The sequence below is a fragment of the Rosa rugosa genome, chromosome 3 (genome assembly GCF_958449725.1).
Source record: "Rosa rugosa chromosome 3, drRosRugo1.1, whole genome shotgun sequence".
In the NCBI taxonomy this organism is placed as follows: Eukaryota; Viridiplantae; Streptophyta; class Magnoliopsida; order Rosales; family Rosaceae; genus Rosa; species Rosa rugosa.
The window spans coordinates 19,074,173-19,092,807 of record NC_084822.1 but is presented as its reverse complement, the minus strand read 5'-3'; the positions used below and the strand labels follow the sequence as shown (position 1 = coordinate 19,092,807).

The window sequence follows — 18,635 nt, the reverse complement described above, 5'->3', positions numbered from 1 at the left end:
AATGGATTGGCACTTCAAGACCATAGTTGGCCCTAACAAGTGCCCAAGTAGGTCTAAAGTTCTTTGGCCGGCCCTGCCCAATTCGCTAAGTAACAAGTGAGGGTGGCAAAGCACCCTTCTTGATAGCCCATAAACGAGGCCCAGCTAGCCTAAATTTAGAATTAGACCCAGGATCCCAGGCCCAATTCCAAGCCCAGGAAACCGCTCTGAGCAACACCACCGCCATTACATGTTCTGGCGGACGTCTTCTCCAAAAGGCCATATCTATGCGGCCTCCATCTTGTATCCACTCAAACCGGTCCACCACTGCAACACGCAACAGATCAGACTGGCAACAACTTATCAGTCCGGGTCTGCAAGTATCCTGACCTGCCTTACCCCTCTGTATGTCGGAAAGAAACTCTCCCTCCCCTTCGACGATAATGCTTGCTCCGACGCCGGTTCAACCAACAAAGCACCGCTGTCAATTTGTTCGCCGCACTGATCTCCTACATGACGTCGATCACCAAGCCACAGATCACACTCGGTCTCGACAAGGTTTCTTGCTGGTACTAACACGCTCGGAAACACTTTGCCGCGGTGCTTTGCTAAGAAACCCTAGAAACGGGCTCTGCTTGAGGATGGGATAAGCAGCTCTATTTTACGGGGTATGTATGATGTTTTATTTAATAAAGACTTGTCAATTTGCTTCAAAAAAAAAGTATATGAATATTGTTTAAGTAAATCCAGAATATGTGTCTGGTCCAAACTCTAGGTTACTTGACCTAGTTGTAATAGGGTTTTGAATTAGAGATATTCTCGGAGATATTAATAGATATCCGATTAATTGTACGATTATCTTTCCTTGTACAACTCTGATTCTATGTCTTGTAATCCTCTATATAAAGAGGCCCCTATTATCAATGAAAGCACGACTCAATTCTCTCCCAATTCAGTTTTTCCTTAAACACGTTATCAGCACGAAGCTTTAACCCTGAAACAAATAGCCAAACCCTGATTCAAGAAGCTAAAACCTTAAATCCGAATACAAAACCTTGAGCCCTTATCTGCCTCCGCCACACAACTTGAAGCCCTCGACCCCAGGAATCCAGAACCGACGGCAGAACCGCTAGAACCAGCGGCAGAATCGACAGAACCGGCCGGAAACCTACTGAACCGGCCACCGGAAGCTCCATACAACCCGCAACAAATATTTCACCGGTTCACCATCTTCCGGACATCCAATTGCTACCAAATTTTTCCAACAGTAGTGCCTCATTCCCAGAATCAAGGAACCGAAATCCTCTTTCCCGGAACTGGCCGTTTATTCCCTGAACTGGCCAAAAGTACAGGTTGCATCTTGAACCGGCAGAGAGAAGAAAAAAGAAAAAAAAAAAAAGGGAGAAGGAAGAAGCAGGCAGCCCAGCCCAGAAGAAGAAAGAAAGAAGCCCAGAAACAGGCCCACTGACGCAGCCCAGAAGCAAGCCCATCATTAGATTCTGCCACGTCAGCATCCATATAATCATATTCTGCCACGTCAGCACAAGGACCCACTACCACGTCAGCACCGGACCCCAGTGCCACATCAGCAGCGGACCCCAGCACCACGTCAGCACCGGTCAACTTTCAGGCGACTTTTCCGGTCAAATTTTCCGGCAACCTATTTCGAGGTAATTTTTACTAAAAGTTCCCGTTTTTGAGTTTTTATTTCAATTTCTCTTCTTTTTCTCTGGGACTTGCAAACTCCCTTCTTCTACCTCCCTTTCTTCATCATAGGGGAGACCAAATTAAGCCGAACTGTGGGGGTTCGTGCTCACTCCAAGCTTGGAGCTTGTAGAGTTCTCCAAACTTAGAGTTTGTTGAGATAAAACAATCGACCACAAACATCATTGTTTCGATCTAATCCAACCCCTCTTGGAATCGAATTTCTTGGAAGCGACTACGCTCAGAAATTCTTAATTTCTTGGAATCGATTACGCTAAGAAATTTTATATGTTTTCGTGGTAGCTTTTCCGCTCCGAAACTAACCCTTTTTCTTGTTCTCTTTCAGGATGAGTAACCTGAACAAATTGGACTTTGCTCCATTGGGAACAACTGGCTCTGGATATCACAGGTGGGTTCGTGATATCTGCCAGCATCTTAAGGCCGATGGAATCTTGGATACGATTCTCGAGCCTAGTCAGGACTTGCTAACTGTTGAGCAAACTCAAGCTTTGGAAGCAAATAGAGCAGCTTTAGAGGCAAATAAGGCGAAATCCATCATCCTAATGACTCGTCATATGGATGATTCGCTCCAGTACGAGTGTATGAATGAAGAAGACCCTAGAAGGCTGTGGGTCTCACTCGAAGAAAGATTTGGCAACGTCCGTGACTCCCTGCTTCCTGACCTAAAAGTGAGATGGTATAGCCTCCGCTTCTGTGATTTCAAGTCAGTTCTTGACTACAACTCGGAAGCACTTCGCATTAAATCCTTAATGGAATTCTGTGGTAAAGAGATCACAAATGCGATGTTGATTGAGAATACTTTCTCTACCTTCCCCGTCTCTGCATTGATGGTTGCTATGAATATCGCTGAAAAGCATGACAACATCCTTGTGAAGAACTATAATTCGAGATCCGTAGAAACAGAACTTATTTCGGAATCCAATTATAGTCGCGCGCCTAAGAGAGGGCGCCAAGAGCGAAACCCTAATCTTAGGGATGCTTCTGGACGTTCTGGTCCATATAATCGCTCTACTTGGGAAGGTAACCGCCAAAATAGGTGAACACGGAACCGAAGAGGTCAACGTGGAAAGAGAGAGGGAGGCAACGCCTCTGGCCATGTTGGTGGCGCCACCAACACTAAGAGCCATCTAAATGACGCTTTCAAAGCGCCTCAATCAATGGAGTCTGAGCACAGAGATGTATGTTCTCGATGTGGAGTATCCGGTCATTGGGCACACATTTGTAGAGCTCGTGAAGAAATTGTCACCGCCTACGAAGCATATTGTGAAGCAAGAGAAGCTCACTATGTGGAACAAGAAGATGATCTAGAGTGAAGGGTTGAAGACTACAAATCTAGCTGGGATCAATAGATCGCCAATTCTGTTTAAGTCTTTATTTTTCCAAGAGATGTAATAGGCAATTGCCATATACTTTGTAGTAAATGCCATTGGTTTAGTTTTTCTTCACATAGGCTCATCCAAAATAAGTATGATGTCTAGGAAGGTTTTGAGATAAGTGGTACTTAAGCGAGCTTTAATTTGCTCCACCGACATCTCTCTACTCACCTGGTCATATTTATTTTGGAGTTACCGAAAGAAGTAAAACAACTACCTTTGTTTTGCATTAGCTAGCATTTGGATTAGATTCTCCTAATGGTTAAGAGACAATGATGTACTCTGTTGGCTCATGAATAAAATTTCGAGTTCTTTTCATTATGACTCCATTTTGATTCTGAGCATATTACTTTGTGACTACGATGGCTGGGCCATCAGTATTAATTCAAGGACATGGAATAGCCCAAGTTCCCTCTGCCAAATGGCACCTTGATTATTGTCACAAAAACTCTCTACGCTCCTAGGGCAAATCGCACCTATGAATAGCCAACGGATTCCATGCGAAAATACTTGTAAAGAACGGAAATGAGTTCCTTTGCAATACCTCTAACGATTGCGAACAAAGGCACAATCTCTCTAGTGGACTCTATGTCACTATTCGAGCTATTAAATCCAATAAAGTCATGAGAGAAGATCTCTTGGATTTAGACACATATTGGCTTTGTCACAACAGGATAGGTCATCTTGGTCATGATATGATGATTGACTTGATACACATTTACGCAAGCGTACGTATCATTGTCAAAATAGGGAAGTATTAAGCCCAAGATTATCGTACCACGGGGATTAGTGGCTAACCCATAATCCTTGGATAGTCGGAACTAAAGTCACTAAGCAAATAAAAGCAAAAAAAAAAAAAAAAATACAAATGCTAATCTAAGGCACCAAGCCCTAGCAATGCTCGGCTTTGGTTTTCACCAAAGCCTAATCAAAACTAAGAGCCTAGTGGTGGCTATTTACAATGAGGTAGAAATTGTTATTCAAAATTATGATTGTAATTTTCTAGTAACTAAATTGCAAGAATTTAAATGAAAGCTTTAGCTAACAACTAAATTAAATAAAGAAAAGAAAAGTAAGAAATGGAAATTAGGTCACTAGGGTATCCTCCTAGCCAAATTCAATGCACAAATATATTCCGACAATGGTCAAACAATGTATAATGGCATCAAGAACCGTACCCAAGGCTTTTCAAGGCTCATGGGTCAATAGATTCCTTAAAGGGTATTCCTACTCCGGATCAATGGTCGTAGAAACTCAATTGGGACAATCTAGAGCCTTGTTAGGGCCTCTAGTTGCACCAAAAGGCGAAGAGTCCTAGAATCAAGGTTCCCAAGCTAGCCAATACGACAATCGAAAATGGTATTGTAACTAACCATGTTCTAAACAAGTGTCCTAGCCATAAATTAGAGAAGTGATTAGGTCCCCTAATTCGTTCTAGACATGCTCATCTACACATTCAAGAGTTAATCAAGCTCCTAATCATGCATCTAAGCCAAATATAATAGATTAGAACATATGCCAAACACGAAATTAAAAACCATTAAATCAAAACATATTTATTTCAATAAATCCATGCTAGGGATCAAACCCTAGTTTCCCAAAGAACTACTCACTATCCATATTTATGAACATCAAAATTACAAAATTCAAATAGCAAAGAGTAGAGAAGTGTAGGAGAAAACAAGGATAGTCACAAATAGCTATGAAGCTAGCATGACTAGCCTTGAATTACAACCCCACAAAATACCCAAATCTTGAATCTTGTATAAATTGAGCTCCTTGATAGATCCTTGAAGCTTTGTGTGAGTAGTTCTTCAAATCTCAAAAGAAAATTATCAAGAAAAGAGGAAAAATGGAGGGGAAGGAGGGAGAGAGAGCAGCCCAAAGGGCTGCCTCTGTTTTGGTACAGAGGTGCGGCTACTGTGAAGAGGATGATCATAATCGGATGAATAGGGTTGGTGCAATATATACATATATGGGGTCGTGGTTACTGCTCTGGAGAGAGAGAGAGAGACACTTCATATGTTGTGCTTGTGGTCGAGAGGAAAAGAGGGAATTGAAGTCAGCGTGGAGAAATTCTGGTCAAGCTAGGTTAATTGGATTATGTGCCACGTGTCAAGCTTGGATTGGTGGCTACCAATTAAACCACTCTGCACGTGCATGGTTTTATTAATTAACCAATAGTTAGGTTAATTAATTTAGGCAATTAAATTAATAACCAATAGTTAGGTTAATTAATTTAGGCAATTAAACCAATTAAGCCACTTGATTAATAAACCAAGCTCCCTTTCCTTCCATATTTGATTGACCATGGTTGACCAATGCTCCACTATTTTGTTCTTTTGTCGGAATACTCCAATTTGCTTCATTTTCTCGTCATTTCCCCTCGATTTCTGCAACTCCGCTTATTACCTACAAAATAAATAAAAGTGGATTAATTACATATTAATTGACTTAAGGATTAGCTTAATTATAATATTTTAGATATAATTACACGTATAAAAATACGTGTGATCAATGATCCGTCTACTAAAGACTTCACATGGACATCCTTTCTTTCGAGCGAAACGAAGCATGAATCAAAAGTTGATTCCTAGACTAAGTGTGACCGCCGCCGCTACCTCCGAAACCACCGCAGTCCACCACCAGCCTAGGGCTAGCACAGTCCCTATCCATGACGCCATGGATGGCGTCCATCATGGTGATGACGCCCCAGGTGATGCTGCAATCACCAACTTTGCTTCCAATAGCATTTCAGACGCTCAGGCCCAACCACAATCCTCATTGGTTGCTTCTAAGGCCTATCGCTCAATTTACAAAGCCCGTTCCTTAGGGAAATTAGGACTGAGACCGTCCTATGAAAAGGAAATGAACATACTCATTCTGTTCTTACATAGAATCCGTGGGGATTCTGTGGACTAGTTCAACCAACTTGCGGACGTTTAAATATCTCATGATGTTGGTTGACACGCAATCACGCTAGTCACGTGTTGTGCCATTGTCCACTTGTAATGCTGCTTATGCTACACTCCTAGCAAATATCATATGACAACGGGCTTACTCCCCGAATCATCCTATTCAGTCAATTTGATTTGACTATGCTAAGAGTTTAAATCGAAGACTTTCGATGGTTATTGCATTGAGACTGATGTTGGACATCATATTCCCATGAGCACACCCAAATGGTCTCGCGGAAATGACTACAATGGTAGTCCGGACATTGGTAATGCTCACCAATCTCCTAATATCCGCTTGGGGTGATGCAATATCACATGCAACTATGCTAATTCGTCTACGACCCACCGCCACTCAATCTACCTCTGCGTTACAGCTAGTGACTGGGTACAAGTATTGAACTTATGCATATTTAAGTGTGCCATTTATGTGCCAATTGTGTCGCCACAGCGCACTATGATGGGTCCTTACAGATTAATGGGCAACTACGTTGGATTTGAAATTTCAACAGTCGTCTGCCACTTAATGCCCTTGCTAAGCGATCTCCTTACCGCTAGATTTGCAGATGTTACTTTGATGAGGCAATCTTCCCATCGTTAGGGGGAGATAAGAACACGAATGTTCAGCAGAAACGACAGGAATTGTCGTGGCCTATCCCCACTATGTCTCATCTCAATCCCCGTTAAAGTGACGAGATCACTTAAATATGCTGCAAACATGCCTGCAAGGATGGACGTCCCTACGAGAGGACGTAGCGCCACCCTACACTGAGGTAGGCATAGCGCCGACGCCAAAGAGAGTGGCACTCTGGCGTTATAGGCCATGGCCCCAGCTAGGATGTGTGGGAGGCCCGTGGGTTCGAAGGATACTTTGGCACATTCCAATCCTTTGATCATCAAGACTCAAAATCCGTCTCATGAGAATCTTCCTGATTATGGTTATTGTTGGGGGACGTCTCAACATCAAAACCAATTCCTGAGAATATAGAGCTCTATGAAGATTACACTAGTGTACATGAGACGTGGGATAGAAACTCCATCATAATTTGATGATGTAGTTGCGCATTTCGTCGTGCATGAGTTTGTTAAGTCCGATGATATCGAACCATGCTCCGTTGATATTTGAATGTCAACGTAGAGAAATTTGGCCTAAATGGAAAGATGCGATCCAGGTTAAGTTGGATTCTCTAACGAAGATGAAGGTTTTTGAGCCAGTGATGCCAAAACCTCCTAACATAAAATCTATTGACTAATGGGTATTCATTAGAAAGCATGATGAGAAAAAGAGATGGCAATCTCGCCTTATGGCGCAAGACTTTTCACAAAACGCTCTGGAATCGACTACGATGAGACATATTCTCTCGTAATGGATGTCATTGCACTCCACTACCCTGTCAGTTTGGTAGTTTCCGAATAACTGAACATGCAGCTTATAAATGTGGTCACTACGTATCTCTATAGGGATCTAGATACGAAATATACATGAAGGTTCATGGTGAACTTCATTTACCTAAGTCATGTGGCTCTAGACCACGGAGCGCGTTTACAATAAGGTTGAAATGCTCACTAAAGTGACTACTTGATTGGGAAGGGATATGCCCACGTGTTTCCCTAACAAGTTTCAAATTCTATCGCGGTTTATGTTGGACATGATCTTCATTGGAAGCCCTTAAAGAGTTAAGGGAAACCGCTGAACACTTGAAATCCAAGTTTGAGATGAAGGATTTTGGGAGAACACGATTATGTCTCGGTTTGGAACTTAAGCATCGTGTCGATAGATGCTTAGGCATTTTGACAAGGTGAAGCCTTCAAGCACCCTTATGATCGTCCGTTGTCTTGATCCTGAACGCCCAAAGGATGATGACGAAGATGTGCTAGAGGCAGAAGTGCCTTACTTAAGTACAATAGGCGCATTATTGTACTTAGCTCAATGCACAAGACCGAACATCTCATTTACAATGAACTTGTTAGCTAGATATAGCTCTGCGCCAACGCGACGCCATTAGATTGGTGTAAAAAATATCTTTTAGTACTTGAGATGTACGATTGATATGGGCTTGTTCTATCCCTACAAAGAGATGATGGATTCAGAACCATTACACACCAAGAACGGTGCCAACACTGGCCTACGTCCACTATCCCCATCCCAAAACGATAAGCGTTTTGAAAGGTTTTGCTGATGTTGAGTATCTCTCTGACCCACACAAAGGTCATTCCCAAAGTGGTTAAGTGTTCACCATGGGTAAAAGACCATGATATCTTGGAGGTCTATAAAACAGACCCTAGTCGCTATACCTTCGAACAATGCAGAGATCATTGCTCTTCATGAAGTGGTTCGTGAATGTATATGGATTGGATCCATAGTTACGCATGTTCGAACAATTGTGGTTTGAAGGCTACATCAAAAGCGACAATACCAAGCATAATCAGCAACAACAGACTCTCCTTAAGATCAAAGTGAACTAGGTTCGATCTGAGGACAGTATGGTAGACTTGCTCACTAAGTCATTGCCTAAATTCCACTTTCGAGAAACATGTTGGTAGCATCGTTTGCGGAAGTTATGCGAACTCCCATGACCATTGTCATCAGGAGGAGATGCAGACATCAGGGGGAGATGTCTACATGTATGGTCTCGAATGTGAAGGGTGTGTTGTGCTCTTTTTCCCCTTCGACCGAGGTTATTTTTGTCCCACTGAGTTTTTGTTACTCGGAAAGGTTTTTAATGAGGCAACGAGAGGAGCACCACGTTTGGGCGACACATGGGGGAGTGTTTAAGTAAATCTAGAATATGTGTCTGGCCCAAACTCTAGGTTACTTGACCTAGTTGTAATAGAGTTCTGAATTAGAGATATTCTCGGAGTTATTCATAGATATTCGATTAATTGTACGATTATCTTTCCTTGTACAACTTTGATGTGGGGGCGCGTGAAGCCACGCGCCGCTGTTGCTGGTGGTGGTGAGGAGGCTTAGTCAGCCCCTCAAAATCCATTATTTTAATTTTAGAGTTATGCTTTAGGCTTTAATTCATTGGCCTTTGTTATGTGTAATGTGAGTTATTGAATACTAGATTAGTATAGCCCAATCTCCAGCATATCCGACCATAGCAGCTTCACTATCAATTGCTCTCTCTCTCTCTCTCTCTCTCGGGAAAGAAAAGAGAAGAACTCGGGAAGCTGCGGCGGCATTGAGATTGGCGCGGCGGCAAGTGGAGTCGAGCCGGGAAAGAGGTAGGTGAATTGGGTTTGGTTGATTTTGATAATGCATGTGGGATTTGGGGTTGGAATTTTGTGGGGTGTTTGATGGGTTTATGCACGTGCTCTGTTTTGGGTTTATTCAGGAGATGAAAATGGTTTGCAGAAGAGAGAGAGGGAGTTGCAGAAGAGAAGAGAGAGAGGGAGGTTTTTTTCTTTTCTTTTTTTTTTGGTTTTTTTTGTCTTGAAATGACCATTTTAGCCCTCAACGTTCGGATTAACGTCCAATTTGGACGGAGCATCAAAGATTGGGCACGGAAGACAAAAATTGGAAAGTTTAGGAGGTAAAAAAGTAAAATTGAGAGTCGCGGGGGGGGGGGGGGGTGAAATGATGACACCCCCAAACCTCAGGGGGGTAAACTGAAATTAATCCATATTTAATTGAGTATGGAATCACCGTCTCTTTTGTCCCTTTTTAACACTTTCGCGCTCACTTTCTAGCTTTTAATTTGTTGTTTATTGATTAACAACGTTAGTGACATTTATGCAATTTGTGAAAGTTTTGCAATGTCATTTTACTGAATTGTTGTAGACGACAATGGCCCATTAGGAAACAATGCCATCATTTGCATATTGTAGACAATCAGTATCTATGTCAATAGCTTTTTATTACTGGTCAAGTAGCTTTGTGCATGTGTCATAGTAGCTTTCTGTACATATGTCAGTAGCTTTTAGATTGCTTGTTTAATATTATCTAGTTGATAAATAGTGTCAAGTTTGCGGTGCAGCGGCACGCTGCTATTTTTTGTTTGCATTTCAAATACTGATGTTTTGTTGTATTTTTGTTCTTGCAGAATTATTCCCCTTTTCATTTGCAGTAGTAGATTACGAAAATAATGTGAATTTGGATAGTGAAGCCTCCATTGACCAAGAGATCATCCGATCAACCAAGAAATGTTGAAATGAAGTCTGGTGTTGAAGGTGGCAAAGTAATGCCTATGGTTAGTGTAGTATGGTAGAGCTTGACAACAAGAAACTTCAACTAAGGTCATCTGAAAAATTGACAGTCGCTTTATACAACCATTGTAATAGATTTTCACAACTATGGTAGTGGCTTTTTACAATTGTGGAAGTAGCTTTTTACATAGTTATATCATTGTTGAACCCTGCATACTTTTTGCTTCATTGAATATGATTTTTTTTTCTCGATTACAGTAGCATTTTTCTTTCTGTTGTATACTTTACATTTTCATAGGTTTGTTAGTCTCTGAGAATAGTTTTCTCAATCTCTATGAGTACTTTTTGTTCTGCGTGGTAGTACTTTTTGTTCTGCTTGGTTATAGTTTTTGGTGTTGATGAGAGTAACTTTTGGTGATGGTGAGAGTAGATTTTGTTATTAGTGAGAGTAGTTTTATGGTGTTGGTGACAGTAGCGTTTGTTGCTGGTGGAAGTAGCTTTTAGTGTTGGTGACAGTAACTTTTGGTTTTGGTTTTGGTTTTGAGAACTTGTTGGTGACAGAAACTTTTGTTGCTGGTGAGAGTAGCTTTTTGTGACATCGCTGGAGGTTGCCGGAAATCTCACCAGAGTAGTTTTTGTTGCTAGTGACAGTAGTTTTTAGTTTTGAGAAGCGTAGCTTTTGTTGCTGGTGAGAGTAGTTTTTCGTGACTTCACTGGAGTTTGCCGGAAATTTCACCAGAGTACCTTTCGTTGCTAGTGACAGTAGCTTTTGGTGTTAGTGACAGTAGCTTTTATGGTCGCCGGAAACCTCATCAGAGTTCGCCGGTAGAGACCTTGCCGGAGTTGGCCGGGTGTCGCCCGGAGACCCGCTGGAGGTCGGCTGGAGACCTTGTCAGCGACGAGAGAGATAATGATTGTTGGCTTTTTACTCTAGTGGTATTTATGTAAATATGTTGGTTTTTATATCCAAAATTTAACACCTAGTGGTCTTATGAGGGAAAAAAATAGGAGGTGGCCCTATGACTACAAAAAATTTCAAAAATGGCCTTATATGTAATTGACCCTTAATGAAACTGCAGAATACATGGGGGGGGGGGGGGGGGGGCATGGTGTCTAAACCCCATATTACAATAAACAATAAGAGAACATCCTGAGATAATAACAAGAGTCTCAACTAAAACAATGTATTCTGGCAAGCACCAACTAGTGAATAGTGCTCTACTGGCTACTCTATTCGCTTTACCATACCAGAAATATAACTCTATTACGAAGAAGTATCATTGCCAATAACATAGTTTTCCTACTGTGTTGCCACCGGATACTTAGTTTCATCCTGCCACTAGGCGGCAGCGACCATTTGACCAAGCAAGGAACTTCCCACCTACCTGATTTTATTTTTTCTGTTGGAGACGGATATGTGACTATCTATATGTAGTTAGAATTATACTCTAAATTAGATATTTATTAATGGCTGAAATTAAAGAAAATTTATTAATTTTGTTCTGAATAAATGTAATATATAATACGAAATTGTATTGATGTATATAATTCGTTACACAGACATATAGGTCTTCAAAAGTACTTGCATCTCCGTCAACATCTCGTGACGGGTGAGGAGTTGGTTAATACGGCCTCGGGGTGCACCTCTACGGGTTTCCCTAAGAGTGTGATATATATATTTTTTTCCAACAACATTATAGTAGTACTAAAAGGATGGAAAGAATTCTGAACTGATTCAACGTTATCGAAAGTTCGAAACTAAAAATTTGACCATAGATAGGTAAGAGGACAACTAGTACCACTTTGTCCAAATTAGATGTCTAAAAGTAGTGGCAAATCATCCTCATGTCTCTGCATAAAAATCATCAAGGACAGTTCTCACTGTTAGAGGTATCCTCACTACATGAAAACCATCTTCCCAGTACAGATTTCCAAAAGAAAATCTTCCTGCAACTTTTAGCAGGGGACGAAAAACAACCTTGAACTCCAGCTTCTTTGCAGTAGAGTTGAACAACAAAGCCGATGGCTTAACTTTAACAGACACAGCGGCAGGTGTTTGAACACGAGCAATGTAGATAGAATTAACTGGACCAACATTTGTGACTGTTCTTGATACTGTCATCCTTTCCTTGAGCTCATGAATGGTGATGGAAGGCAGATTGAGATTAACTTGGACATTGGTCGATTTATGGCATGTGATGCTAGCTCCTGCGATTGCGCTGATGGCTGAATTGTTATACCCCATGGAGCAAAGAAAACGGATGTAATCTGAGGTTTCTATATCATAAATGAGCCCGGGGGCTATGGCTTTGTTAGGATTGACATGTCCACCACCATAGTCGAATGGATCAGCTTTCTTCTGAGGAGCGCCCTCAGCCTCGATACTTTGACCATATTGATCTTCTAAAGAGGCTGTGAAGAGAAGGACAATCAGTTTTCCAAAGATGTGTTTGAATAAGGTGATTATAGAAAAATGAATGTGCATCATAACTAGCATTCTAATCAAGATTAGGCTAAATTTGTTAACAACTTTTAAATACGAGATTCGTAGAAAATTCAAATCTTGAGATAACATTTAAAATGGAATTCAAAACAGCATCCTTCTTTTGTCTTCTAGCTCAAGTCTTGATGGATATCATTTATATTTTATCAAGCAATTTAAACTTACAATGAAAACTAACATGGAATCAATCTTCCAAATGAGCCGGAAGAAGTTTATTAAATGCCATGAATTTATTTTTCACCTGTTGTAATAAGGGCAGACTTTATTGCTGCAGGGCTCCATGTTGGGTGGATGACTTTAAGAAGAGCCACTATACCAGATATATGTGGACAAGCCATGGAAGTTCCTGATTCAATTTTAAAGATGACTGGAGATGGTTGATGTTGTAATAGTGAATAAGCAGGGGACCAAGAGGACAATATATTCACACCAGGAGCAGCAATATCGGGCTGCACCACACATTATTTGAATATGTTAATCCTATATTAAAACTGTAAAACAAAATCATTGAAAAGCTTATATATAAATTCAGTACCTTCAGTACCGAAGGAGAGACAGAATTGGGTCCTCGAGCAGAGAAGAATGCTACTTCTGGGGATATTTGCTGTCCCAATAGTGTTTTTGTAGGGTTTAACTTGACTATTGGATTTCTGTCGCATAGTCATACCGTTAGAGATTTTGTCTCAGTTCTTCTCAAAATAAGTAACAACTTTTAAAATACAGTTGTTAGGATTTTGTTGCAAAGCGGATGATATGAAGAAGGCATCTAATAATACACATGGTGCTTGACAATCGAGTTAACAATGTAAGAAATATAATATCACCAAAGACATTCCATAATTGCAACTATTGTCTCCCTTATAGCTTTATGCTATAGAAAGAAAATTCAACATATGGAGAGTAAAAATGAGTCCATGGATAAATTAATTGGTTAAGGAATCATTGTCAATATCAATATGATATATCTCAGATTTGATTATCTAGATACTTACAAGTTCACCATGTTTAAATGGTCAAAGAGCAAAGCACAACTATGGTTTTCACAGCATCTTATAGTGAGGAGAGCATGCAGACTAAAACAATCAGGGAAATGCTAAAATCAAATACAAAATGGGGAATGAAAATACATCCAGAACAGATGACATTGTCAAGGAGTGCCAGGAATTAAAGCAAGAAAACCACGATGCACTCCAAGAAGTGCAAATTATGCGTGGAGAGAATTTATGCATACTGGAATTACCTGGTTGCTCCAATATATGTGAGAATATATGTGCCGATTGCAAAGTCAATTTGAACACACGGTAGACTACCTGAGGACAAAGAAACATCCTTGCTGGGAAACTGAGCAAAAATGAGACCGGCACCCCCGGCACTCATTACAGTTTTCTGTGCAGCAGTGGATGACCTCTGTGATCGAGATTGGAAACAAAGAACAAACTTTCCATTTGCTAAAGTACCATTTAGAGTTCCCGACTCACAGCTCCTGTTAAAATGCAGATGATTGAAATGTGCAGTCTCTATCGGGGAGTAGGAGACTAAAATCCATTCTCAAATAAGTACAGATAAAGGTATCATACCCAGCACTGTCTTCATCTGCATCAACAGATGCAATGTCTTGTCCATACACAAGAGGGTAGAACTTGTTCACATCCATCCCTGTATACAAACCCTGACCCTGTATGAGAAAATAAATTTCATTTCTAGGTCCATCTACTTTTAGATATAAAGTGATAATAATGAGGACATAATATCAAGATGGAAACTCAGAATCAAGATTACATATTGAGGACATAATATTAATGGCTCAATTTAAAACCCGGATCAAGATAATAAATAATTCAATACATTATTGATCAAAAACTTTGGAAACATGACTCTGTTTGGTAGATGCTTTTGTTCTAGTTCATGCTACATGTTTGTTTGATGTCAATACCAACCAAAAATTTTCCATGGCTGAATGAAATAAGCATAGAATTACCACTACAGTTTGATTGTTTCCCAGGGAGATTGCAGTAGGAAAAGCCCTGTCGATAGTGCTTGCTGCAACAGTGAATATCCAAGGAGCAGAATTTATGATCGTTTGAGAGTATGGGCCAGAGTTTCCAGCAGAACATACAACTGAGATTCCTTTGGCCACAGCATGAAAAGAACCAATGGACACAACATCCTCAACATAAGATGCAAGTGGAGGCGGAGAACCTAGAGATACTGAAAGCACGTCAACACCATCAAAAATTGCGTCATCAAATGCAGCAAGAAGGTCTGCTGAGCTGCAGCCACCAGTAGCCCAACAAACTTTGTAAATAGCTAACCAAGATGATGGAGCACCTCCTCTTGCCAATCCTGAAGCAAGTCCCATAAAGCTTGCATTTTCTATAAAACCACCGGCTGCAGTGGATGATGTATGAGTACCATGTCCTGAAGCATCTCGGGGAGATAGAAATTCAAACCCATCACTTGTATCTATCTTTCCAAATTCAGCTTCATATCCTTTATTATACCAGCGTGCACCAATTATCTTCCTGCCACATGTATCACATCAAACTAGATACTAAACCATCCCATTATGTAACCTTGCAAGGATAACCTTGATTTCATTAATTATTTTCCCTTAGGAACTTCACGTGTTAATCAAACTCTGTTCAAGTTAGCTATCTGTACATGGTTCTAATTCATGCATGAGCATGGTATTTGAGACTATCAACGCCATAAAATGTTTGTGATATTACAACTATTAAGTGTTAACCATAGAACTATTGTTAAACAACTTATATATGGTAGTTATAGTCGAGCAGTAACATAATAAAAAAATAAAAAATATAAAAAATCATGTTGACTACTGAAAGATTCTTGGATTTCTCGATAATGAAAGGAGATTCTTAACAAAGTCTGAAAAAGAGAGTAAAATCTGTCAAATTTTAATAAAAATATTCTTATCCTGATATGCTGATGCCACATAGAAAAAGCTATAGGGACAATTTAGAATTTTAAAAACTAGACTACTGCTAAAGGAGTTTCTGCTGTTGATTGTGACCATTTCCACTGCAAAGTATGCTTATAAATTGTTCAAAACTATCAAGTGATCCAGTGGAATTTGTTACATAAGGTCATAAGCTACTCCTTTCTGAAATTGGTAGGGAGCAATAAAACAGTAGGCACACAACAAATCTCGACTAAACTTATCAAATGAGAAAATGATGAACCACAGAAGAATAAATAAACCAGAAATTAAAAATGACCAACCTGTTGCAATGGGAGTGATTGAACTTTTCTCCTTCTTGACATATGCCTCTCCAACGAGATGGAATGTCTCCCATACCCTCATCTCTAAAGCTTTGAGACTCGGGCCAAATTCCTGAGAAATAAAAAAAAAAAACTTCAGCAAAAATTATACTTAATCGCAAAACTTTACAAGCATGTCAAGAATTTATAAAAGCTGACCAGTGTCCATGACTCCAATAATAGACCCAATGCCTGATTGACTCCTCGAAAGAACTCCAGTTCTAAAGTGAGAGTCTACTTGCAGAAAGTTCCAACTTCTAGTTGTATGCAAATCAAGAAACCTGTGAGGAATGACACGAACAACACCGGGTACATCTGCATAAAATAAGAGGAAGGTGTATATTACTACATGTACTTGTAGCATAGAACCAGTCCCCCTGACTCAAAAGCACAAAAAACACAGTTTACAGGTCACCAACATTGTAACACCTGCAATATGGTTGGCTTGAGATGGAGTTAGAACTGCAGCGAACCCCGAAAATCCATGCTTGTAGGTGTACAGAATTGATTCCCTTGCAGCTTCTTTGCTGTCAATTTCCAATCACAAGCTATTACTTTCTTACTGTTTCTGGAATCTTGTCCAGTTATTCTGTCAAATACGGTTTCTCCATATGATCTTTCATGTACAAGTAGTTGAGTGCATACAAAATGCAGTGTATTATTGTCAGTTTTGATATTGCACAAAAAATTGACCATGCCTAAACAATAAGCATGCCCACACAACAGAATACATGCCTTTTTTTTTTTTCCTCAGTACTAGTTAAAAAATACCAGCAGCATGGACAATGTGAAATGTAAAGAACAATGCTCTGAAAGTTCATACAGCTCATGAGAGTTGTTTGAAAATGCAAACCTCTTCATATATATAAAGCAGAGTCTTCCCTGAGTTCAATACTTACATGCAGAACACTTGGCAGTTTTCACATATTCATGTCTCACAACATTAACATTTCTTCTTTTAATGTAATATACATTATAAACTCAAAAATAGGAGGTTAGAGCTAATTAACCTTCCAAATACATATGACAGAATCTCATGGTGAGACTCAGATACCAGCTCAGGGTTTCCATACTTTCTTTCTCCCATATAAACAATGTAAACCTGGCATAACAAGTCACCAAAAGCCAATGAAAATAAAAGTATATATATATAAAATAGTAAATTTGACCATTCAAAAAGAAACAACATAATCAAATAGTAAGAGTAGACTTACATTTGTGGAAGCAAAAGAAAGAAGGAACCCATAACTCTGCAGAGCAAGAAGAAGCAAAAGGGTGACAACAATCCCTGGAGGAGGAGCCATATGAGTGAGTGAGAGTGTGTCCTTCAGTCGGCCTGAAATTGAAGACAAATACATGCACACACAGCTATCTCTGGGGTTCATTAAATTTTTGGATTGAAGGGTTGCTCTGTGTTGTTGTTGACTTGACTAGACTTGGTGGTGGGACTCAGGTCTGCTCCACTACTAGTTGGACTGGCAAGGCAGTGCAATATATATAGTGGTGGAGATCAAGGTTTGCAAGAATTGGCCTTTTCAGATGAGGGAGAGAATGTGAGAGGTCTGTGGGAAACCATGGAAAGCAGGGTGACTGAACTTTCCACATTGGGATTTGCGACCCAAAAACCTTACTGGGTCTACTTCGTGTGGTCACTTCATCAACCAGTCAACCACTATCAATTGGTGCATGGGTGGCTTGCAGAAAACGCCATTACTATTCCACCAAATCTTATTATTGGATGACATGTCGTTTTGTGTCAAAATAGCAGCTTAGATTTTACCCAAAGAATAAAGCCGCTCTTAAACCCCGAGTTTCCTACGTCAGAGTTACAGAGCGGAATGGTAGCCTGCTTCTTGGTTTTTGAACTAGGTTGGCCTACTCTCTTTGTGCTCTATCTACTCTTTTATTTTGATTCATTGTAAGAATTTTGAATATAAATATGCATATGCATGTAAACTCTAGGTTTAGGAATATCTTGAAAATCAGCTAGCAACAATAACATAATTGGGAAATTCGTCCAAACAGTGTCTGAACTTTTCCAGACTATTAATTTTCATACCTATACTTTGAAAAATTTCATAATGGTACCTGAAGTTTTGGCCCCGACCCAATTTTCGTACCTAGCAACAGTAAAGTCGTCAATGGCGTTAAATTTTGAGGGGTAATTCTGGAACTTCAGGTATTCTTGACAAAAAAAAAAAAAAAAAGAGCTGGCTATGGCTCGAACTGTGCAGCCTAACTCGTGATTTGCAATTGCCATGTCTTTCTTTCTTCTTCTTCTTCTTCTTCTTCGAATTGCTGCTGCATCGAACCAAGGACAAAGCGCTCTCTCTCTCCACTTCGTGCCTCGCGCCACCGGTGAACCCAAACCGGGCCACAACCCTCTCCAGATGCGCCCGCCCACAGAGGTGTCTCTGAACCCCCGAATTTGATTCAACCCTTTCTACGATTTCGATTTCGATTCTGATTTGGTTTTGCAGGAGTTGGCAAATCATGCCTTCTTCTTCAGTTCACCGGAGGCTGAGCTGGGTGAATCGCCAAACAGACGGGAGATCTTCTCGGAAACTTTGTCTTTAAATGTGGACATTTTGATGGATTGAATGAATCTCAGGCCATTATTATTATTTTTTTCTGGGTATTTTGGTTTTGGGAAAAGATTCTTGCTTTCGG

At 40.2% G+C, this 18,635-nt stretch overlaps 1 protein-coding gene across 5 annotated transcripts; it reads right to left on the bottom strand.

The window, feature by feature from the left end:
- Positions 1-11,892: 11,892 nt before the first annotated feature.
- LOC133739458 (subtilisin-like protease SBT3.5) lies at positions 11,893-17,594 on the bottom strand. 5 transcript variants are annotated; one of them, XM_062167235.1, is made up of 12 exons: positions 17,180-17,594; positions 16,976-17,067; positions 16,395-16,492; positions 16,125-16,280; positions 15,927-16,038; positions 15,012-15,205; positions 14,662-14,891; positions 14,261-14,358; positions 13,924-14,166; positions 13,219-13,333; positions 12,925-13,132; positions 11,893-12,592 (listed from the first exon to the last, which is right to left on the bottom strand). In XM_062167235.1, exons 1-12 carry the CDS (start codon positions 17,348-17,350, stop codon positions 12,024-12,026), a joined length of 2,286 nt encoding a protein of 761 aa, XP_062023219.1. In that variant the 5' UTR covers positions 17,351-17,594; the 3' UTR covers positions 11,893-12,023. The 5 variants fall into 5 exon arrangements, with proteins under 5 accessions (XP_062023219.1, XP_062023220.1, XP_062023218.1 ...); XM_062167236.1 differs by having other exon boundaries at positions 14,662-14,882; XM_062167234.1 differs by having other exon boundaries at positions 14,662-15,205.
- Between the last annotated feature and the right edge of the window lie 1,041 nt (positions 17,595-18,635).

Bases quoted from the DNA above. Each gene is read 5' to 3' on its own strand.
- LOC133739458 (XM_062167234.1), bottom strand. From the start codon at position 17,350: ATGAACCCCAGAGATAGCTGTGTGTGCATGTATTTGTCTTCAATTTCA. The intron at 14,359-14,661 runs GTAATTCTATGC...TTTCTCATACAG, and splicing joins GAAACAATCAAACTGTAGTG to GGTCAGGGTTTGTATACAGG. The intron at 14,167-14,260 runs GTATGATACCTT...GCATTTTAACAG, and splicing joins GCAGATGAAGACAGTGCTGG to GAGCTGTGAGTCGGGAACTC.